At 38.5% G+C, this 24,606-nt stretch overlaps 1 protein-coding gene across 4 annotated transcripts in view; it reads right to left on the reverse strand.

The window, feature by feature from the left end:
- Positions 1–19,816: 19,816 nt before the first annotated feature.
- Positions 19,817–24,606, reverse strand: part of SMCO2 (single-pass membrane protein with coiled-coil domains 2) — a 28,351-nt gene continuing 23,561 nt past the window's right edge. For 3 of the 4 annotated variants that reach the window (XM_027594568.1, XM_027594567.1, XM_027594566.1), the window contains exon 10: positions 19,817–20,193. In XM_027594568.1, the coding sequence (XP_027450369.1) occupies positions 19,995–20,193 (199 nt within the window). In that variant the 3' untranslated portion in view covers positions 19,817–19,994. The remainder of the gene's footprint in view (positions 20,194–24,606) is intronic. The other variant, XM_027594569.1, reaches the window with a different exon arrangement.

The following is a 24,606-nucleotide window of genomic DNA, read 5'->3' on the forward strand; positions in this document are numbered from 1 at the left end:
GAGGAACATTTTGAAAGCAGGAGAAAACCTGCAGAGAGTAACAAAAATAGAACTTGAAATAGCCCCCAAAGGTCATCTGATACAACCCCCTATTGGATGCAAGGAGCCCTTCTATAGCATCCTCGACAAGTAGCCTCCTTGTAAGCCCTGCTTGGATTCACCAGGAGCATACAAACTCAGAGAGCAGCCCACCACTCAAGATCTTTCTCCTAGTAAGCAGATACTGCCTTTCTGACTTTCTCCTCCAAAGACCTCAGCCTTGTGTCTCATTTAATCCTCATAACCACTCATTAAGGTGAGTGTTATTATCCCCCTTTTAACATAAGGAATCAAAGACTCAGCAAGGTTATGTAAGTAAATTGCTCCAGAATACTCAGAACTGGAATTGAAACCAAGGTCTCTGACTTCAAGCCATTTTTTCTTTATACGTCTAAAGCCTTGCTTGTCCACCATTTACCCTTTTTCAGTTCTATCCTCCCAAATAACAGGGAACAGGCTGACTTTTTGTTCCTGCATCCCCAAGCCTGTGCAGACGTGAGGACACATCCCACACTTAGTTTATTTAGATGCAGATACCAAGAGAGGTTCACCTGACTCATCAAGGTCACATCACATGCCTGTCTGGTCTTTACAGGCTTCCCGCAGCCACTCTCTAAAGCACTCTTGATCACTCTTGACTTCTTTCAAAACACTTCGTGCCTTTCCCAGGGAACAAAGCCCAAACTCTCTTTGGGCATCAAAAGGACCTTACATCCCTTACATCCTGGTCTCCAATTTACCTTTCTGCATTTAGTGATCCACTTTTCTTCGTATTCGCATGCTGTGCAAACTGAGTGACTTTGCACCCATATTCCCTAATAATGTTTCTTCTTCAGTTAAAGATGATTTTTGCCCACTTTTAGTAAAATCTACCTCACAGGGTTGTTGTGAGGATTTGAGGAGACATCATGTACAAGGTGACAGAGCACATTGCCTGACACATAAGACATCAGTAAACATATTTTCCTTTTTCTTATGCCACAAAACAATTGTACTATTATTTTTAGAGAGGGCTTATGTCCCTCACTGACTAAGTTCCTGAGGACAGGATGCCAATTTGTGTTATCTTTATGTTCTTTAGGGAATCTAAAGCCCTGCTTCATCCTATAGACATTCAATAGAAATTCACTGAATGAATGAATGAATGAATGAATGCTGTCTTTTACTTAAAACTTCTAACCTGCCAGGAGCTACCTCTTTAGAAGCTCAGGAAGAACTGGACCAGAGTTGTCTTAAAGGATCTGGGTGCCTCAGACTGTTCTTATCCCGATCACACTGCTAAACACAGAGTGAGTTGGACACATGGTATAAATCATGAACCCAAATTCAAATGAAACAAGCTTAGCTTTAGAATTCTTTCTAAAGGAAATTGCCGCTTATTCCATCTGATTCTAAGCATGGCATCGGTGATAACCCAGGCATCATTTTAATATCCTTTAGCTGGATAATAAGCCACGACTCAGCTATCACCACTGACATCATCTATGAACACAACATTCCTCCCTATTCCCTTCCTGCCCATGGAGACAGGTTAGAAATAGGACCAGTATCTCCCTTCAAGCAGGGTCTTATTTCAATCACTCTTCCCTTGCAACCGGATTGCCCTCGTTATTCTCTGGTTACCTGCCAGACAAATTCAAAAACCCGGCTACATTCAATTACCCATTTCATTATTCTATTTATAAATGGAAAACAACTTTAATTAAAAATAGAGACTATTGCTTTTCCTGGTCTTTGATTAATGTTCAATTAATGGCTAAACTAAACAAATTGAATTCCCTTAAACAGTTAAGCCCATTTACAAACATAGTTAATTGAATTTCCTAAAAAGCATGTCTGGCTCCTATACTCTGAGAGAGGCCAAGAAGATGGCTAGTCGGTCCTTTCAGTACACAACAACGATTCCTCTCTTCCATTCCATGCAGATGTTCTTCCCAAGCAGGCCAAAGCCAGGCTGTCCAGGGGTGACAAGTCACTACCATTCCTTGCTACCAACATGCACTGTGCACAAGACTTTTTAGAGGTCCCAGGAATGTGCCCAATCAACAGCAGAGCATTATTCATAACCAGTAACTCCCACCTTGATTTTCACCTGCCACAATATTTAGTAAGGCTCATTTTTCAAATAGTATATCGTGGCTCACTACTAATCAAAATTTACCCAGCTTGACAGTTGTAGTGTACCCCATTCTCTGGACCAGTGCCACATGATTCCCAGGCCACAGACTAATCCATTAATTTCTACCCCACTCACCTTTTCACCTGGACAATCATTAATTTACTGTTGCTTTGTTCAGTCTCTCCTAATCCTTAACTAGAATTCTTCTACTTAACTAGAATTTATGTTTTAAATGGCATGTTAGATTTCAGTCCAGAAACTTCTAGGGGTATTAAGAGGAATGAGTTTTAGTTAGAACAGATGTAAAATGAGGATGGGACAACTGGTTTAAATAAATGCTTTCATTAAAGGAACTTTTGTGACAAGTTGAAACAAGTTGCGGATTAACAAATCTTTAAGCTAGAGCATCTTATGTCCCAAATCCTATACAAATGAGGCCCCCTCCTGCTGTCCCTAGCTCCTCCAGATTCTATCTCCAGAAAGGCCTCTTCACTGAAGGATGCTGACTGTGTAGCATGTAAATTGCCAGTAATTAGTGCTGTGGTTTGTTAAACTAGCCAGGGTATTAAGGGAGCAAAGAGGAAATGTCTCAACCATCACTTTAGTATGTCTGTCTTTAAGTGCTTTGAACCTTGTTTCTCTTATTTCTCCTGATATAATTTCTCTTTGACCTGATATTGCTTGAATTCTGAATTAATCATAGTGTAATAGCCATAGAATTACCTTCTCTACTGCAAGATGCTGTTTCTGAAAAAGATCATCACCCATTCCTGAATAAAAGGAAGTGTAAGAAATAGCACCTCTTCTTTGGTAAAATTAAATAAAGTGCTGAGTTCCAAGACGTAGGATCACTTGACATTTTTGACACTTGGCATAAGATGTAGGATCACTTCATCATCTATAAATGGGATGACAATAATGCTAAAGAAAGCACTAGAATGGCGCCACAAAATCCTGGATGCTGCCACCCCCACAGCTTCCTTCTGACAGAGTCCAAAATGGTTCGGCACACACAAAATTCTCAGTTAACAGCCCGAGACCCTTGAACGGTACCGACTGGACCATGGATTCCCACCTGAATCAAAGACAGTCAAGCATAAACTTGCCAATAGCCTGGAGCAAACAAGCATGGGAACTTATCAGCAGAGCTGCCTACTAACTAGTCACTGAGTAGCTCCATCAGATTCTCTCTCAAGACTTTGAATGTGACACACATAAAAAAAAAAAAAACGCAGAGAATAGAATAAAGCAGAAAGAAGCAGAGAGGGACATAGAATGAAGGCAAGAAGCAGAAGCGTGAGTAAGTAGAAGCATGAAGTCTAGAAAGTGAACCATGAACCATAGACCCCAAAAGAGTAGTGGAAAGTAGCTGCAGAAGTAATAGAAAAAATGACAATAATAAAAACGATGATAATAGGAAACACCAATTTCTGACTGGTACTATCTTAAATGCTATAAATATATTAACTCCAACCTTCTGAGGTCTGTTTCCATTTCACAGATGAGGAAACTATGCCACAAAAAGCTTAAGCAACTTGCCCAAAGTCACATGCTAGCCTGATTCAACCCAGTTGAGCACTAAAGTCTATGCTAAGAGAAAAGGTGAGTTAACAAGAATAATAGACACATAGCATTACTGTTGAATATTTAACCATGCTCTAGGTCTTAGGAGCCTTGATGGTTCAGTGGTTTCCTGTATTTCCTTCATTCCCCAGATAGTCTCACGCTAAATCTCCACCACCTGAGGTATTCTGAACACTTGAAATAATCTAGCACTGTGACTTCAAATGAGATAATAAATGTGAGAGCATTCTACCTTCCCTGAAATAAGTGGAACAAAGTGAAGTGTCTTTATTCTGAATGAAATAGGTGAAAGTTCTGAAGATCTGGTCTGGTGATCAAGATCGAATTTGTCTCTTAATCACATTGCTCTGCGACACAGCTTTCCATCAGGCTCAGTCTGTCTTGGTGGTATATTTTTCCATGCGCTGTGGGAATTTTAGAATGTGTTAGTTTTCAACATGTAATTATCATTACATATTAGTTAAATATAATTATATTAATTACATGACCCTGTTCTACCTCATTCCTTCCCTAAGCAACTAGAGCGAAGAGGCTATGATTATAAGGGCAATGAAAAAAGACCAAAAGAAAAGCAGCTTGAAAGTTGTTTTATCTTTCCACCACTTCTCACAAAAGCAACCAGATCACTTAGGGTATTGAAGGAGTTTAGATTTATTCGAATTATAATGAACCCCATTTTGCTTTTATTGAGTACATTTGTGAGAGTGACCGCAGATAGGAAGACAGGGGATGCTTTCTTGCAGGGCTCATTTGCAAGGTTCTGAGCTTTGCTTTCAAAAGGGCAATCAGTGGATATTGTGAATCAGTGCTTCCATCAGGGTGTTAAGAAGGGAAAAAGTTGGAGCCTAGATTGAGTTGCCAAAAATTGAAATCTGCTGAAATACCAGTAGAAGATTTAGAACTTTATGTGTTGCACTAAAAATTATTTCCGTATGATATAATTGTTTGAAAAGTTGTTAGCGCGGGACGTTTTATTCTAATTTGTTCAATGCACCGGCTTTTAAATGCTCTTAGAAGGTAATAAACATGTAAAAGAACATAATCACCGGCTTCCATTCAAAATCCCCTGACTTTACCTCCTAATGAGGATGAATCTTACAAGGATCAGCTTCGTTTGTCCTGTCCTATTTTAGATATCAGGGCTGTGTTCAGTTGCCTTCTAAAGCTTTATTTATTTATAGAATAAAGGAGTCATATGTGTGGAAATAATAACACTTTTGTCAGAAAGTCAGGCAGCAACTTGGAAGCTCCAGGGTCCAAATGCCACTTTCAGTGGAGCATGCTTCCTACAGACCAGGAGAGAGGAGAAAGAAATCGTATGCCCTGAAACAAAGACCCTTAAGACTATAAAGAAGCAAGTTATCAAACAGTCTGTATTGTTCACCCCAGCAGAGTCTCTCAGCTCTGAAATGTCCCTGCCCACTCCCCATATACACTCTCCCTTCCCACTGACTAATGTCTCACTGATCATAAATAGAGAAAAAACCCCAAACTCTTCTTTCTTGTGATCCTGTGACTCAACCTCCGTAAGATATTTAATGTTAAACTTTAAACACCTTTGTTGGTAACCCTTTTGTGTTTTCTGAGAACTTAGTCCTAGAACCTGATTTAATCTTCTCAGCAAACCTAAAGGTGGGTGCAGTTATTATCACAACCTTCCAGATAAGGAAACTGAGGTCTAGAAGCAGAACTGGCTTCACGAGAGGGAAACGTGTGGAGTCACACAGTGCCCTTGCTTAGAGGGGTCCCATACTTGGTTTAACCTACTACTGTTGCCATCTTGAAATTTGTAATTCCTTAAGAGGCCCCACATTTTTATTTTGCATTGGGTCCCACAAATTACATAGTTTATCATTTCTAGAAGAAGTAAATTTCCCTAGGTCCCTTTATTAGTTTTCTAGGGTTGCCATAATGAAGTACCACAGATTGGGTGCCTTAGGCAACAGAAATTTATTTTCTCACAATTCTGGAAGTCCTATCAAAGTGTCAGCAGGATGGGTTTCTTCCGAAGCCTCTCTCCTTGGCTTGTAGATGGCTGCCCTCTCTGTCTTCACCTGGTCTTCAGGATTAAGGCCTATCCTAATGACCTCATTTTGACTTAATTACCTGTTTAAAGACCCTATCTCCAAATAGAGTCACATTCTGAGGTAGTAGGCATTAGGTCTTTGACATTCGAATGGGGTGGGTGGGGGGCGGGTAAGGAGAGGACACACCAAGACTCAAGTCCACCCATAAAAGACCCATAACAACCAGTGAGTGGAAGAGACTCTAAGATTTGTTCCATTTATTATTCTCTATGTGTCTTCACAATATCCATGTAAGTTGTAAGAGTGTCTCTTCTTATCACTAGTAGAAGCTGAGGTCCAGAAAGGTCAGTACTTGCTATCGTGAAACGAAATGGCAATAGAGGAAATGTGTTAGCACGATGACAGCACTGGGTTGAAACCTCAGCTCTCCTGGCATGGAATCGAGTGCTGGCCCAGTACTGCCTTTCGCAACCTACACACACAGACACCACTGCCAGGAGAGATGGTCCCTCTCTACAATTATAGGTTCTGGACTGTTTGCCTTTGGTAGATTTCAAAATAGCACAGATGACTGTTTCTAGCCAGGAAAAAAAAAATCATTACCCTTCTCCTCACAAGTTACACAAAGGCACCTCTGTGGAATACATCCAACATACCATTGTGTCACTGTTTTATCTCATTCTTTCTCTCGCTCCAAGCTGTGAGCATGAGCAGGGAGGAGTGAAGTTGTGGAGATTAACTGGGGAGTAAGGTAACTCATTTAAATGATGAAACAGGAAACCCATTTCCAGTTTGGACATGGATAGTGTTTGAATGTGAGCAGATCTGGAGTCCAGACTAAAGACTCAGGCAGTATTATAATATGGTGGGGCACCAGATTTCTTCTTTTAAAGGAAAGAGTTCTTAGTGACTGCTGGGCAGGGAAAGCATATGTTGTGCTTTGGTTTACAGGTACAGTGGGGTGGGAAGGGTGGCAGATCAGGGACAGATCTCTGATCTTAGCCCTGGCCCTGAAGCTAATGTTGGGCAGGTTACTTTACCTCTCCAGACTTCAACCTTCTTTTCTGCGACATGAGGCTTTCAAGTCCCATTCCTGTCTCTCAAATTCAGTATCGTTGATGGGGTGTAGCAAGTTCTATTTGCAAAAACAAGAGAACATGGCATATAGTTTTTCATTTATATTCAGTTCCCAATTATTGAATGTGACCTTTTATGATTTATCAGTTTTTAAAAAGACATTTTCCTGGAAGATTAGAAAAATCATACAATACTGTGACCAGATGATCAAAATTAACATGACTAATGAGGGGAAGATGGACTTTGTATGCCTCCAGATACAATGCCCTGAGAAGGACACAACACCACATAGGTGATATTCTGCACCAAGATGCCTAATCTGAATCTCATCATGGGGAAACATCAAACAAACCCAAACTGAGGACCTTTTGCAAAATGATTGACCTACTCTTAAAAATGTCAGTGGCATGAAAGAGAAAGAAAGGTTGAGGAAGCCATCCAGATGAAAGCAGGTTAAAAAGATAAATAACCCACACATATATGTTAATTAATTTATGACAAAAGAGCCAAGAATAGATATTGGGGAAAGGACAGTCTCTTCAATAAATGGTGTTGGGAAAACTGAACAGCCACATGCAAAAGAATGAAACTGGACCACTATCTGACATCACACACAAAAATAAACTCAACATGGATTAAAGACTTGAATGTAAAACCTGAAGCCATCAAACTCCTAGAAAAAAGGTGGTACCCTCTTTGACATTGGTCTTGGCGATGATTTTGGGGATTTGACACCAAAAAATGGCAACAAAAGCAAAAATAAGACAGTGGGACTACATCAAACTAAAAAGCTTCTGCATAGCAAAGGGAACCATCAACACAATGAAAAAACAACCTCCTGAATGGAAGATAATATTTGGAAATCATTTATCTGGTAAGGGGTTAATATCCAAAATATATATTTAAAAAGCCTCATACAACTCAGTGGCAAAAAATCAATCTGATTAAAAAAATGGCAGAGGATATGAATAGGTATTTTTCCAAAGACATAGACTGCCAACAGTTACCTGAAAAGATGCTCAACATCACTAAATATCAGAAAAATGCAAATCAAAACCACAAGGAGATATCACCTCACACCTGTGAGAATGGCTGTTATCAAAAAGACAAGAGATGACAAGTGCTGCTGAGGATGTGGAGAGAAGGAACCCTTGTGCACCGTTGGTAGGAAGGTGAATTGGGGCAGCCACTGTGGAAAACAGTATAGAGGGTCCTCAAAAAAGTAAATATAGAACTACCATATGATCCAGCAATTCCACTTCTGGGTATTTATCCAAAGAAAATAAAAAGTTAATTCGTAAAGATATCTGCACCCCCATGTTCATTGCAGCATTATTTACAATAACCAAGATATGGAAACAAGTGTTTCCATGTCTACAGATGAATGGATTTTAAAAAATGTGTCCACCTACAGATAAATGGATTACAAAAATGTGGTATATATACAATGGAATATTATTCAGCCTTAAAAAAAAAAAGAATGAAATCTTGCCATTTGTGATATCATGGATGGAACTGGAGGGCATTGTGCTCAGTGAAGTAAGTCAGACAGAGAAAGACAAATACCTTATAATCTCACTTATATGTGGAATCTTTGAAAACAAACAAACAAACAAACAAACAAACAGAAAAACCCTACCAAGCTCATAGAAACAGATCAGTGGTTGCCATAGGCTGGGGATGGGAGTGGGCAAAATGGATAAATGGAGTCAAAAGGAAGAAACTTCCAGGGGTGCCTGGGTGGCTCAGTTGGTTAAGCATCCAACTCTTGATTTCAGCTCTAGGTTATGATCTCAGGTTCGTGGGATTGAGCCCTGCGTGGGGCTTCCCACTCAGTGGGGAGTTGGCTTGAGATTTTCTCTCTCCCTCTCTCCCTGTCCCTGCCCTGCCACGCTCTCTCTCTCTCTCTCTCTCTCCAAAATAAATAAATAAATATATTTTTAAAAGGTACAAAATTCCACTTATAAAATAAATAAGTCATGGAAATGGATATGTGACTATAGTTAATAATATGTATTGCATATTGGAAAGTTAAGAGACTGGATCTTGAAAGTTCTCATCATAAAAAAATTCTGTAACTATGTAAGGTGACAGATGTTAACCAGGCTTATTGTGATGATCATTTCACAATATATACAAATATTGAATTATGTTGTACAACTGAAACTAATAAAGTATGTCAATTATACTTCAATTTTTAAAAAAGATAAATAATACATGATCCTGGACTAGATCCTGTATAGAAAAATGTCTATAAAGGACAATATTGGGACAATTGACAAAATTAAAACATAGGTAGTTGATCAAAGAAACTTATCAATGTTAAATTTCTTATATTTTATAACAATACTATTGGCCTGTGAAAGAATATTCTTGTTCTTGGGATAAACACATTCAAATATGAAATAAAGGGAATGGTACATACAGACTTGCAAATGGTTCCCCAAAAAAAGAGAAATTAATAAAACAAATGTGGCAAGGGGCGCCTGGGTAGCTCAGTCAGTTAAGTGTCTGCCTTCAGCTCAGCTCATGATCCCAGGGTCCTGGGATCAAGTCCCGCATCAGGCTCCCTACTCATCGGGGAGCCTGCTTCTTTCTCTGCCCCCCTCCCCGGCTCATTTTCTCTCTCTCTCCCCCCTCTCTAAAAAATAAATAAATAAGAATACTTTAAAAAAACACCAAATGTGGCAAAATATTAAATATTGTTGAATTTGGCAAAGGATATGTGGGAGTACTGCATTCTATTCTTGCAAATATTCTGTAAGTTTGAAATTATTTTAAAACAAAAAGTTTTTTTTTTAAAAAGTAGTACATGTACATTGCATAAAATTTTCTGAAGAAAAATCACCTGCAATCCCACCACCCAGAGATAACTGTTGACCTTTTATGTGTACCTTATTTATTTCACAGGAAAGAATTATTTCATGACAGCTGGACAGGAAGAGTGTTCATTGTGCTTAAGCTCACAAGGACTAGGGAGTAGGAAGGGTGGCAGATCAGGGCCGGTAATTGGTTTGGAGGGCCTGTAATCTACTGTGGCCAATGGTTCTCAAGAAGTCTGCTGGAAACTTCTAGGAAAGATTTTTCCCTGTTCTTTTCTTTTGTTGCATGTTGTAATGCATGAAGACGTTTGGTGCAGTGGTAGCCATCTTGGGACCATGAAGGGAAAGCCAAGAGAATGGAAAATAAGATGGTTCAGAGCACTGGTATCATTGAGCTGCTTAAATAACCAACCGTGGAAACAGTCTAGCTGCAGAAATTTTGTCATATGATGTAATAAATGTCTTTATTCTTTAAGCCAATATTGCTTAGGTATTCTGTTACAGACAAAAGCATCCCAACAGTTAAACCTCTATTTTTAAACAAGATAGTGTGGCCATTTGCTGTGCTCACTTATCAATCACATGTAGCAAAAGCTCTTCCAAAAGAAAAAAGTCATGGGACCAAATCTGGGTTTTGAGCATGTGGTGAGGTCACTAGCCGGAAGCTAAAGGGAACACAAGTTTCTAGATTGCGACAGGTGGTATGGGCTTCATGCCCAGAAATTGAGAATGGGAGGGCCAAACTTACTCTTTGGTGCACCTCTGAGTCTCGAATAATTAATGGGATTTAGACTTGCTTTGGCTTCCAGAGGGGGATTCAATGTGGGGAGTAGACGAAGTGGAGGAAGTAGAAAAAACTATAGCTTTAGTGTCTGTGCCTCACATATAGGCTGGGTGAAAAGCAGGCCATTGGCCATTCCAAGCCTATGACCTTTGCATCCGTGTGACTTCTGGATGTAGTGATCAGTGGCAGAGATGATGCCAGAGAATGGCAATGTGGCATGGCAGGTGGTGTCTGAAAGCTGCTGCACTTGACAGTCAATGTTAGCTCACTGATTCATTACCAAACATTTGTGGAACACTTGCTCTGTTCTAAGTAATGTTCTAGATGCTGAAAATACAGGGCTTAACATGGCATTGTTCCTGCTCTCACAGAATTTACAATCCATTTTTGGAAGGCTGTGTGCCACATGAAAAGGCTATAGATACTGTGCTCAGACAGATCTAAATTCAAATCCTGACTCTACCATTTACAGTGGGACCACGGACAGGTGATTTATCCTCCCCGTGCCTCAGTTACCTCATGTAGAAGAATGAGGATAATGGGATGCCTGGGTGGCTCAGTCGGTTGGGCATCCTACTCTTGATTTTGGCACAGGTCATGGTCTCGGGGTTGTGGGATCAAGCCCTGCGTTGGGGTCCACACTCAGTGGGGAGCCTGCTTCTTTCTCTCCCTCTCCTTCTGCCCCACCCCCTGCTTGCATGTGCTCTCTCTCTCTCAAATAAATAAATAAATCTTAAAAAAAAAGACAAAAAAGAATGGGGATAACAACAATACCAGGCTTATCAATTAACTCTGAGGATTAAATAATAAAATGTATATGAAGTGTTTAACATAGTGCATGAAACATAGCAATCATTTGATAAACAACATTATTCTAATTTTTTATTATTGTATGTGTGGTTATTGTTATATTATCAGTTAATAACAATCATTGTTACTGTTACTATTTACATTTGTGTAGAATTTTCTGATAAAGCTGAGTGTAGCCTTATCTGCAAAGCCACGAAAGAGGTGAGGTTGATGTGTTCATAGTCTTGCTGTCAAAAAGCACTCACTACCCTTTTTTCCTCAACACCTTTCACATGAGCACAAGAAAGCTTGAGTGTGAGAGGCTGTGAGGGTCTCAGAAGCCCTAGGACTATTCTTTCCTCAAATCAGCCGTATTCTTACCTGGAGAGATTACTTCCATCTGAGACGTAACAATGCACGTTTCCAAATAGAAAGAAAATACCATTCACATTGGGAAGGAATTTGTGTCATTAAAAATTCCAAAAGCCAGGGGCTTTTCAGTCACTTGATCTGCTATGAAAGATCTTTCTATTTCTCCCTAATGCTTCACTGACCATATTTTTTGAGGAAGAAAATAAGAAAATGAGAACAAATTATTCTTACATCCACACATAAGTACATTCACTGTGCAGTGTGGACAGAATATCACATGTGGTATTATTTTGAAAAGGCCTGGATCTCATCAAGTCACAAGTACAGGAGGACATTTGGCCATGTATGAGACTGCTTATTAGTCAAGAGCTTTTCATTTGGGAAACTCAAATGTCACATTAGACACTACTACTTGTTCTTATTCAGGAAAGGAAAATAACCACACAAACAACACGGGCATTTGGTAAAGGTCTAAAGGAACTCCCTTAATTCAAACATGTATAGGTTCTTCCTCTACCTAGGCCATATCTCACTCAAATGCATTTAATTATGTACTTGATGATACACTTATTAAAACTTTTATTTGCTACCATTTAATTCCAAGATGGCTGTTACCCATAAAGTAAAATTAGTCTGGCTCTACTCACGAAAGAAGATAAAACTCACTCATCTTATTTATATATATATATATATATATATATATATATATATATTCTTTTTTTTTTTAAATCAAACTGGACTTTGAAAAGTAATTATCTGATCCACCTCTGTCTCCACCTTCTCAGTTCCCCTCTTTGGATCTAAAACTAAGAGTCTGGAACAATAAGAAGGCTTATACAATAGGCTGTAGATTAGGTTGTTAGTGGTTCATTGATGCCATTGAGCATCCAGGCTATTTTTATCTCTTGTGGTATCCATCAGCCTTGCCCTAAGGGTTGTAAGGCCAAACTAAATTGTACATTCCTCTAATGGTTGCAAGACGACCTAAGGAATTTCAAGCATCAAATGTGTGCACAGTGAAATCCGAAAATAAAATAAGAGATTTTTCCTTCTACTATCTCTTTTTAAGGTAAAGGAAACTTGCTCAGACACTTGCCCTCCCCTAGTAGATACACCCTCAGGTCTCATTGGTCAGAACTGAATCACATGTTTACTTCTAAACCAATCATTAACAAAGAGATCAGGGCTTGCTTAGGCCAATTAGGATCTGATCCCCAGTGGCACAGGGCAAGGAAGGGTACCTCTCACAACAGTAAGAAGGGGAAGTGGGTCATGGTGGCTGGATAGGCATTGCTACATTATTCTGAACTTTGCCTTATTTGTTAGGCTATATCACTTGGAGATTATACCAGTAACATCAGTCAATTTTAAATTGAGGAGAAAGAGAGAAAAAGCCATCATCCCAAGCAAACAAAACTGATGTGTCACTTGGTCAGTGACTATTCTATGACATAGAATATTAATGAGTCTTCTCAAATACACGTAGAAAAAGAGATTCAAAAAACTGAAATTTAAAAAAAAATAAATAATTAAATACTAAGATGATTTCAGACTTCATGAAGTTATGACAAAATTGAAGCTAATCTTCTAGGTGACTAACAGGCCCTCTGACAGAGGGGCTGTCTTCTCTCACACCCACCCACCCTCACACACATCACCTCTCATTGCAAACTAGATGTCCTGTGGAAATCCTACCTTTCCTTAATTCTGCTGGGCGACAGGCCTGGGGACCCTTAATTTGAAGATACTGTCTCATCTACTTCTACTCCAAGGTGAGCAGTGTAACCTTGGGCTCAATTCCACCTGCCAGTGAATTTAATTTTGCTTCCTTGGGACTTAATAAGTCCCAGACACTTTAGTACATTTGTTCCCACCAATTTGCTCTCTCCTCACTAGTGTAGGGTGATTACATAGTCTATGTGAATGAATTCAGTCATCTTAACTGGGAAACTCATTTGCCCTACACGGAGCATGTTTTTCTCATCTTCCTCTAATCCTTTATTCAGGTGAAAACCTCTCACAGATCTAACCTTTTCTTCCTTCATGATTACCTATCCTTTTTAAACTTTGACTCTTTCACCCTAGATATAGCTCATTCCTCTTCAGCCTCTTAGCATTCAGAGCAAAATAATCTCTCAGGGAATTTTTCTTAGTAATTATGATGCTAGTGTCCCCACTTTGACATGGACATATTTTCTGATACGACTTGTATGGGTAATGTGGTATCCATATAGTCCTAGTTTAGTCTCTGCTCTTGTGGAGCTTACATTTCAACAGGAAGAGACAGATGAACTATAAACCTAATAAATGAATAAATTATATATGTTAGAAATCATAGCAAAATAAAGAGAGCAGAAAAGAACAATTGGGAGGGATAGAGTAGGGATGGGAGGATTGCAATATGAAACATGACGGTCATATAGGTCTCATTAAGATGCCATTTTTAAAAGTGGAGTTATAATTCACATACCATAAAATTCACTGTTCTAAAGTATACAAATTCAGTAATTTTTAGTATATTGACAAGGCTATGCAGCCATCACCACTACTGAATTCCAGAATATTTCATCACTCTAGAAAGAAATCCTGTACTCATTAGTAGTCACCCCCTCCTCGCCTGCTCCCAGCCATTTATCTACCTTGTCTCCATGAATTTGCCTATTTTGGACATTTCATGTAAATGGAATCATGCAATATGTCACCTTTTGTGTCTGGCTTCCTTCACTTAGCATAATGTTTTCAAGGATCATCTATGTTGTAGCATGATTCAATACTTCATTCTTTTTTTGTGGTTGAGCAAATACTTCATTGTAGGGATATACCATGTTTTGTTTACTAATCGGTTGATGGATATTTGGATTGTTTCTAGTTTTTAGCTGTTATGAAATGCTGCTAGGAACATTCATCTACAGGTTTTTGTGTGGACTTATGTTTTTAATTCTTTTGGCTATATACCCAGGAGTAAAATTACTGGGTCACATGGTAACTCTACATTAACTTTTTGAGGAACTGTTTCTCTAAGAGACTATTTCTTTTTACTTTGCCATCAGTAATATATCAAGTTTCCAATTTCTCCACATCCTCACTAACACTTGTTATTATCTGCCTTTTTTATTATAGCCAATAAGATGACATTTGAGCCAAAATTTAAAGGCAATGTGGAAGTGAGCCGTATGAGTATTCAGGGCAGAGACTGGCAGGTAGAGGGGCAGCCAGGGCAAAGCCCTTGAGGTGAGAGTGTGCCAGATGTGCTCCAGCAATAGCAAGATGGACAGTGAAAGTGGAGTGGTGTGATCAAGGGGGCAAGTAGAGCAGAATGAGGTGAGAGCCAATGGAGGGCCAAGTACAGGTTGTTGAAGGCCATTGTAAGGATTTTGGTTTCACCCTAAAAGAAGTGGGAAGCCATTGAAGGATTTTGGAGCAGAGGGGTGATGTGATTTGACCTACATCATAAGAGTATCATTCTGACTGCTGAATTATGTGTGGACAGGGTGGAATCAGGAAGAATCAAAGAGAGAATTGGTAAATTTTTGCAATAACAGTGACACACAGGGCAGTTGATATCAGGGAGGTGGTGAGGAGTGTTTGAATTCTGTATATGTTTTAAGGTAGAACCAAAAGATTTCCTGCCAGACCTCAAGTGGAACATGAGAAAGAAAGGAATCAAAATCTGTGGCTCAGTGACTTTCTTTCTTTCTTTCGAGAGAGTGAGAAGGAGTGGAGGGGCAGAGGGAGAGGGAGAGAGAATCTCAAGCAGACTCCCCACTGAGCACGGAGCCAGATGTGAGGATTGATCTCAAGACCCTGAGATCATGACCTGAGCCAAAATCAAGAGTCTGGTGCTTAACTGACTGAACCACCCAGGCACCCCCTGTGACTTTCATTTCTAGAAATAGTATGTCAGGAAGTATATTCAGATTCACTTCTTTCCTATTAGGTCAGATCCAAAGTCCTTTTTTTTTTTTTTTTTTTAAGATTCCATTTATTTGACAGAGAGAGAGAGAGCAAGAGTGAGAGAGCACAATTAGGGAGAGCTGCAGAGGGAGAGGGAGAAACAGGCTCCCCACCAAACAGGGAGCTGGATGTGGGGCTCGATACCAACACCCTGGGATCATGATCCAAGCCAAAGGCAGACGCTCAGCCAACTGAGACATCCAGGCACACCAGATCCAAAGTTCTTAATTAGGTCATCTCACATGTTTAAAAATATTGTCCACGGTAATAATAATAATAATACTCTACAACCTATTAAGTGTTGAGTCCTTTAATCCAACTATCTCATGAGGCAGGTATTATTTTTCCACTATTTATACATGCATGAACAAAGACAAGATTAATAACTGACAGCTTCCCTAATTTTTATCCTCACTTCCAACTTAGGACCAACCAGTAAAGCCCAAATATGCACCCCTAACCATTATGTGGGATGCCCCCTTCTAGTTAGCACACCTACATTTCCCTCATGCCAATAGCCTTCAATCAGGACATACCTAAGTCTTCCTCTTTTTTCACTGTAAAGCTTTCCCACTCTTTTGCCTTTCTTGAGTCTCTGTTAAGATATAAGTCATGGTGGCTGACTTCCTTGCTATAGCAAGTTTGAAATAACTAGTCTTTGGGTGTTCTCATTTGGTTTTCTTCATTCATTTCTACAGGTGTCTTAGGTCAGGTTCCCTGGGAAATGGACTTTGAAGTCCAGACTCAAGTATAGATTTATTGGGGACACCGCCCCCCCATGAAGGGGATGATGGGGACAAGACGGGGCAGACAGAGAAGCTGAACTGTGACACAGTTGCACTAGAGCTTTAACCAATCTCATGGGGAACTCTGGGTCAGGTTGGCCCTTTAGAAATGTACCCAGACCTGGATCAGTTGTTGGACGCAGGGTACCCTTGGGAAAGGAGAGGAACTTAGGCAAAGGAGACCTCTTTGACCAAAGGCAAGTCCAAGGGGGAGATCCTAGCTTTAAACTCTCAGCAGCCAACACTCTGGGCAGCTGGGGAACAAGTGCTTGGATCACCTTCAGGGCGGGGGAAGGTGGAGAGTAGATGACCCTACCAAACACACAGTTGGCAGCACATCATGACTCTAATGTAAACTTTGAATCCAAGTTTAAAGCTCCTTCCACTACAGTATAGCTGTTTTCACTTAAAAAAAAGTGACAAATAGAGATTTTGTGACCATTTATTTTCTGCCCTCCTAATCCAAAACCAAGACCATATTTGTAAAATGATTCTGACATTTTTAGTAAGTGATTGTGTGCATAGTGGTTGACTCAATTGAATATGGTATTTAAAAGATCTGAAATAAAACCCAACCAACCAAAGCAGTTAACTGAATTACCACATATAGACATTTATATCATCTTAATATTATGGTACTTTACCAAATGTTTCCCTCTCTCAGTAGAGTAGAACATTGTGACCTCCAGCTTTCCAGCTTGAGATGTTGGCAAATTGAAAATAAATTGATGAGAAAATAGTACCATTCCCACTTTAAGGCTATACATGCCCTAGTGAAAATTATTCCATCTTAGTTTAGATATTAATAAAACATATCTTAGAAGTTAATATTAATTTTATCCTTAAAAGAATCTAGTTCCCTACCTTATTTTCATCAGTAGTGTTATATGATTATTGTAGGACTTTTAGGTTTACTTGAGCTAATTAAACTCAATACTTCTTCTTTTGGTTTTATAAACAAAGCCGCTGATACTGGAATTTTCCTGAAGATTATCAAAAACATATGCCAAGTTCTGTCTACAATTAGTCTGAATAGTCCCTTTAATATTTGTAAATAAATCTAAAATTTTGAAAAAAAAAGTCTGTCTGTTAGCATATTATCTCACAATCACATGACCTTTTGAATATATTACTCAACATTCTCAGAGCTTTTGGCTTTTTCCCTTTTCTGTTAGTCCTGGAAATTCCCTCATCCATACTCACTTCCTTCTCCCTCTCTGCAAAAAGAGTCACCTCTTGATTAACCTTGTGTGGGATTTCAGCCAAATTGTAATCCCAGGTAGATTTTGCCCATAGCATAGCGTGGTGGTTCTTAAACTTTGAGTCCTAAGACTTGTCAGGGGAATCTATTACAACAGGAGATATTAGAGATTCATCCTAGATCTAAAGATTCAGAATTTCTGGAGGTGATGCTCAGACAAATATATAACTGTGTTTCTCTTTGTGGAATTCTGTTAAGTATCACAGCCTGAGAACCACTCACAAGTATATTTCACATTTCTAGCAACTGATAGAGTTTTCTGGCTGTAGAAGGTTGGGATGAAAGTAGCATTTGGGGTCTATTCTTTTCTAACATTGTGTATATAATAGTCTATGGAGGAGGAAACAATAGGCTGGCTTTTCCCAGAAGTAATCCATTTGTATAATAAGGCCTATCAGAATAGAAACATTATAAATGTAAAGAATGGGAGTTGTTTGAGAAAAACTGCTGTAGAAGAATTGGAAGGACCCGGTGATTTCTAGAATGCTAAAGCCAAAAGAGAGTAAAGGGGTTGAAGGTACCATTGGGAAAATGGCTATGATGGAAATTATTATTATTATTTTTTGATGGAAATTATTGAGCAAATATTAAATGTAGCACGGGATGAGGTGATAGGGAGGCCACAAAGATAAAAACACATAATTTAATTTACTTCAATAGGTATTTATTGAGTATCTACTATGTGCACAGCATTGTCCTAAAGTGTACCAGGGCATGGTTAACCAAATCTAGATTTGTATTATGTTCAGCTGGGGAGATTTTTTAAAAAGATTTATTTATTTATTTTAGAGAGAAAGAGAGAGAGCCCACATGTGAGTGGGGGGAGGAGCAGAGGGAGAGAGAGGATCTCAAGCAGACTCCCTGCTGAGTGCAGAGCCCAAAGGGGTTCTGCGGCTGGATTCCACAACCCTGGGATCATGACCTGAGCTGAAATCAAGAATCGGAGGCTTAACCAATTGCTCCACCCAGGTGCCCCCAGCTATGGAGATTTTTTAAAAATAAAGTTCCTGACCCTCACATTAGCTTTACTGAATCTAAATATCTGGAGGTGAGATTGAAAATCTTTAGTCTACAAGGCTCCTGAAGTGATTTCAGTGCATCCAGTCAATGGACCAGTTATTTGGGAATCACTGTTCCAGAGACCATAAAAATGAGTGAGGCAGAGTTTTTTAAAAAGAATGTATAAACTGGTATGTTGAGCAAGTTTCCTGACTCTGCCTTATATTCATGGCTTCTAAGTTTTACTCAGATGTTTCTTTCTCAGAAATGCCTTTTCCTCATCTCTGCCATGAAAATATTGTCTGTCCTTCAAGATCCATTCAAATGTGGGAAGAATTGGGACCACATTCCCTATCAGCACCCTTCCAACCCCACATTCATTACACAACCCAATACTGTAGAATCCACCCTTACAATATGCACATCACCTCTCATCTCCTTTTTAGTCTCATCTCCCCCTCATTAGCTCACCTGAACCACTGAATGGCCTTTAAACTCATCCCTCCCGCTTCATCTGTCCTCCTAACTCCAATGTATTCTTTATGGTTCTTTTAATCTTGCACAGTTCAATTATAACTGTTTTCTCATATTGCAAATAAAAGTTTACTGTTTCCCCGTTACCGATAAATTAGGGATAAAAATGCTCCAGTCTAGTATTCAAACTTCTGTATCAATTAGACTTCCTTTCGTTGTAAGCAATAGAACCAACTCTGACTAATTTAAGCAGAAAAAAGGTATAGGCTAGTTCACAAAATTGAAGTTTCAATCATTTCCCTTCTTTGTATGATTCTTCTCAAAATTCTCATTCTTAGAGAATGATTAATTAGACATATTCCCAACTGTTATTAATAGAAACACAGGGAACACTGACTGAAAGACCACTTAACAATTATGCTCACTGGGTAAAGATAGTTCTTTGAAAACAAAATTAGGGTGCTGTCACCAAAAGGGAAAGTGAATGTTAGGATCAAAACCAAGACATGTCCACTACTCCCAAAATATGGCCCCAATCCAACTGAAGTAAAACTGACAATGACAGAAGTTCTGTGCTTTCCTTTTTGAGGAAAATGGGGAAAAAAGCAAGGCAGCTAATTCTTGGTAGTCTCAATGTTCTCAGGGTTGGAGGAGAAGAGGCTAGTGCTTTGAAGTAAATGTGTAAACAACGTGTGGAATGATTCAAGAAGTAATTATGAGTCATGAGGGTAAAGATAAACAGTTTTCATGTTTTCTGTCTGTGAACAAGCAATTTCTATAGAACTACAGTGTCCTTTGCCAAACAACCAATAGTATTTTTTGGAAAAATATGTTAACCACCATAATACAAGAACAGCCAGAATTTTATTAAGGAGAGAGTCAGTAGGGTAACAGTAACTTCTATAACTTTAGGAGGGTAACAAGTCTTCCACTTCCAAGTTCAAGAAAGGAGCAATTATCTCCCGTAGTTCCCACATTCTGCGGTGTCCAAGCATTGCTGGGAGCAAGCTTTCAAAGATAAATGTAGCATCAAAAAATAGTATGTAACATGAAAGTCCAGTGAAGGTGAGGACATAAAACATGATGAAAATCCTCAGTGCACGTTTCCTGCAAGGAAAGAGAACATCTGTGTTAAGAACATTCTGAAGAAAACCACACTGACGAGACTCCTGGTTCCTCCACCCAGTTAGTTCTATAATGTCAAGGAAGTAACTGAACTTCTCTTGACCTCAGTTGACATCCACAAAAGAAGGAGCTTGGACTAGTTGAGCACTTAAGTCCCTCCTACGGCTGGCATTGGAATTCTAAGGTTTTATAGCCATGAAACAATGAAACCCTGGAAATTATGAGACTCTTTCCTTTGAAATACTCTTCTCACACTCTAGCAGACTATTGACATCTTTTCCTCACTTGTGAGGTATATGACACAGATTTGGAGGGAAATAAAGGACCAGGCAGTTAGATTTTCTGGGGATATAAAATGCAATGTGACAAATGGAGTCTAGCTCTATCACTAGTTTTATTCTGGTACCAGACTTACCCTTTTAAAGTAATATAAACTTTCTCAAGTCTTTCAGGACTCCTCCTCCTAGGCTGGACCTATGATCTATTTCATTTATTTGCTTTTACATCCTTGCATTATTATTTTCTAATTATCAATGCAATACATGATTAGGGTAGAAGATCTGGAAGATCCAGAAAAACACAAAGAAGGAAAGAAATGCCACAGATAATCCAGCTACCTGGAGATAATGACCATCAATAACGTATTTTAGAAGAGAACATTTAGAGCACAGTTACACCTAGTTATGGATCTATTTTGTGATCCAACTCAGTGGATTCTGTAAACCTGAGCCAAGTTGTTTGGCATTATTGCCACTGCTTGTCTCTTGGTAGTTACACAAATAATTGCTTCTATTTCATACATTTTTTTAAAATTAAAGATTTATTTATTTATTTCAGAGAGAGAGGGGGAGAGAGAGAGAACATGAGCAGGAGGGGCAGAAGGAGAGGGAATCTCAAGCAGACTCTGCACTGAGTGTGGACCACCATGTGGAGCTCCATTCCACGACCCCAAGATCATAACCTGAGCTAAAACCAGGAATTGGTTGTTTAACCAACTACGCCACCCAGGTGCCCTATCACACATTTTATGAAAGAGCCAATGTTTTGAAAAATACTCTAGTCAGAAAAAGCTTTGAGGGCTGCTAAGATGAAGCAGAGATGCCCTGCCCTCAAGAAGTGCTAAATCTAGACGTGTTTTTTCTTATGAAAAGAAAAATGACTCACTACCAAAACATAGCTAGTAAATAAACACTGTTCTTCTTAAATTCTAAAATCAATCATCTTTGGAAATACCAAACTGGAACACTTTCAAAGAGAAACATTTTAACATTATGTTTTAAAGAGAAAAATAGTTTTTCTAAATTACAGATAATTTGGAAAACAGAGAAATGAAAAAATTATAATCTCATCACCCTAATACCATTAGCTCAGTTTTCTTTCTTTCTTTTTCTTTCTTTCTTTCTTTCTCTTTCTTTCTTTCTTTCTTTCTTTCTTTCTTCCTTCCTTCCTTCCTTCCTTTCTCTTTCTTTCTTTCTTTCTTTCTTTCTTTCTTTCTTTCTTTCATTTTGTATTAATTTTTTAAATTTTTTGTTTTGTTTTGTTTGCTTTGCTTTTGGCTTATAGTGTGCTCTTCCAGTTTTTTCTTTTCTTCACCGAACACTCTAGGTATGGTTGAGTTCAGATTTACGTATTTATTTATATTGACTTATCTTTCGGATTTATTTATTTTTTTTTTTATTTTTATTTTTTTTTAAATAATGTTTTTATTTAGTTATTCATGAGAGTCAGAGAGTGAGAGAGAGAGAGAGAGAGAGAGAGAGAGAGGCAGAGGGAGAAGCAGGCTCCCCGCCCAGCAGGGAGCCCGATGCGGGACTCGATCCCAGGAACCTGGGATCATGACCTGAGCCGAAGGCAGACGCTTAACCATCTGCGCCACCCAGGCGCCCCGGATTTATTTTTTAACACTACTGAGTCATTTGATTTTGATTTACAAGTCAATATAACTTAAAATATTTTTCAGATTTTCTATTATAAAGCAAAAGAACATGTGCAATATTTATTTTTTAAAGTGTAGACATTTTTCTTTGGAAAACATCATAGCTACTAATTCAAAATAATTTCTTTGAGGGATGCCTGGGTGGCTCAGTCAGTTAAGCATCTGCCTTTGGCTCAGGTCATGATCCCAGGGTCCTGGGATTGAGTCCCTCATCAGGCTCCCTGCTCAGTGGGGAGCCTGTTTCTCCTTCCCCCTGCTTGTGCTCTCTTTCTCAGACAAATAAATAAATAAAATCTTTGAAAAAAACAACAAAATAATTTCTTTCATATCACTTGTGTGGAACCAAATATTAGTGTCATTAAACATTTTATTCATTTTGAATTTACCTTCTTTAAAGAATAAAAATATTCCTTTGACTTTTTAAATACTGTTTATGTATCTATTTACATGTTTATTTTTCAAGATTAGCCATGCATAAAACCTTTAATCTTTTCCAAAATGTTCACATTATTTGTGGAAGGTCTATAAGGGAACTGTGGAATTGGGGATTATGACAGGAAGAGGTACCCTCTGAGCCTAAAAACAACAAAACCGATACGTAATGATTAACTAAGTCTGCAAGATAAACCTCCTCAAAAAGATAATGTATAAACCAGTACATTTCCAGTTCTTCGAAAGAAATTGGTCAAAGCCTTAGGCGGTCTTAACTAGAATATAATGATGTGATGAAAGATGGCCAACTGAACTGGATTGTAATCTGCCCATTTAACACAATCAAGTGATGATCAAGAGGCATTTACTTACTTGTTTGATTTTTGAGATATAATTTGCATGCCATAAAATTTACCCTTTAAAGTGTATAATTCCATGGCTTTTAGTTTATTCACAGGATTGTACAACCATCACCATTATCTAATTCCAGGAAATTGTCATCACCCCAAAAGGAAACCTGTACCCATGAACAGTTACTCCCTATTTCCCACTACCCTAAGGCCTTGCAACTATTCATTTACTTACTATCTACATGGATTTTCCTATTTTGGACATTTCACAGGAATGGAATCATGTAATAGGTGGCCTTTTGTGTCTGACTTTCTTTCATAATGTTTTCAAGGGTCATCCACATTGTAGCATTCATTAGCATTTTGTCCTTTTTTGTGGATGAACAATACTCCATTGTATGGATATACCACATTTTGTTTACCTATTCATTAGTTGATGTATATTTGTATTGTTTCTATTTTTATGAATAATGCTGCTATGAACATTCATGTACAAGTTTTTGTGTGGACATATATTTTCAATTCTTCTGGGTGCATACCTAGGAGTGGGTCAGATGGTAGTTCTATATTTAACATTTTCCAGAACTGCCAACCTGTTTTCCAAAATGGCTGCACCATTTTACAATCCCTCTAGCAATGTCTGAGGGTTCTAATTTCTCCACATCCTCTCCAATGTTTGCTATTGCCTGTCCTTTCAATTATAATTATCTTAAAGATGTAGAGTGGTAGCTCATGATTTTGATTTGTATTTCCCTAATGACTGATGGTGTTGACTATCTTTTCATGTGTTTGTTGGCCTTCTGTGTATCTTCTTTGAAGAAATGTCTATTCAAGTCTTTTGCTCATTTTAAAAGTTGGGTTGTTTCCTTTTCTGTTGTTGAGTTATAAGACTTCTTTATCTATTCTGGATACTAAATCCTTAATTTCCAGGGTTCTGAAAAAGTTGATTCTGACTATTTTTTTCAAGCTCTTTCATTGATTTTTATGGAGGAAGAAATTTTCTGGGGTTTTTACTCCACTATTTTCATTGACATCCCTCCTCACTTATTAATTTAATATCTGCTCAGCATGGTGAAGATGTTTTATATTTTAGGTCCCAAAATGATGAAGATACCTGCCGTCTGGTAGCTCATGGATTATTAGGAGGAGACAGATTTGAAATAATTTAATTGCAATAATATACTGTGGGTTCTATGTCAGGATTATGTGTAAGGTAGAGTGCACACACAAGAGAGGTTGCTGAACATTCTACTTGGATTGGTAGTTGGGGCTAAAGAACCAGAAAAGTTTTTTTAGAGGAGGGTATTACTCCAGGAATATATGATGGTGTGGCATCTTCAGAAAGGGATCCAAAGAGTCAGAATTTGCTAAGATGTATGTTTTTAATACCATACAAGTGAGAGGCATCCTGTCCAGTGAACAAAGGTTTTCAAATCTGCTTAGCAGGAAGGTTCCTTTGGTGGAGGTAAATGCATCATAGATTGCAGACACCATCTTTTAAGATTTATGTACACATAGTTACCTAAAGCAATAATAAAGAAATCTATATCTATATATCTAATGTAATAGATCTACAGCTAAAAATAATATGAAAAACACTATGACTCCAATAAACACATAGACTTTTAAAGAACAAGAAGAAATAATTTATAAAGGAAGGTAAAACAAATTTTTAGT

This window comes from Zalophus californianus, chromosome 9 (genome assembly GCF_009762305.2).
Source record: "Zalophus californianus isolate mZalCal1 chromosome 9, mZalCal1.pri.v2, whole genome shotgun sequence".
NCBI lineage: Eukaryota > Metazoa > Chordata > Mammalia > Carnivora > Otariidae > Zalophus > Zalophus californianus.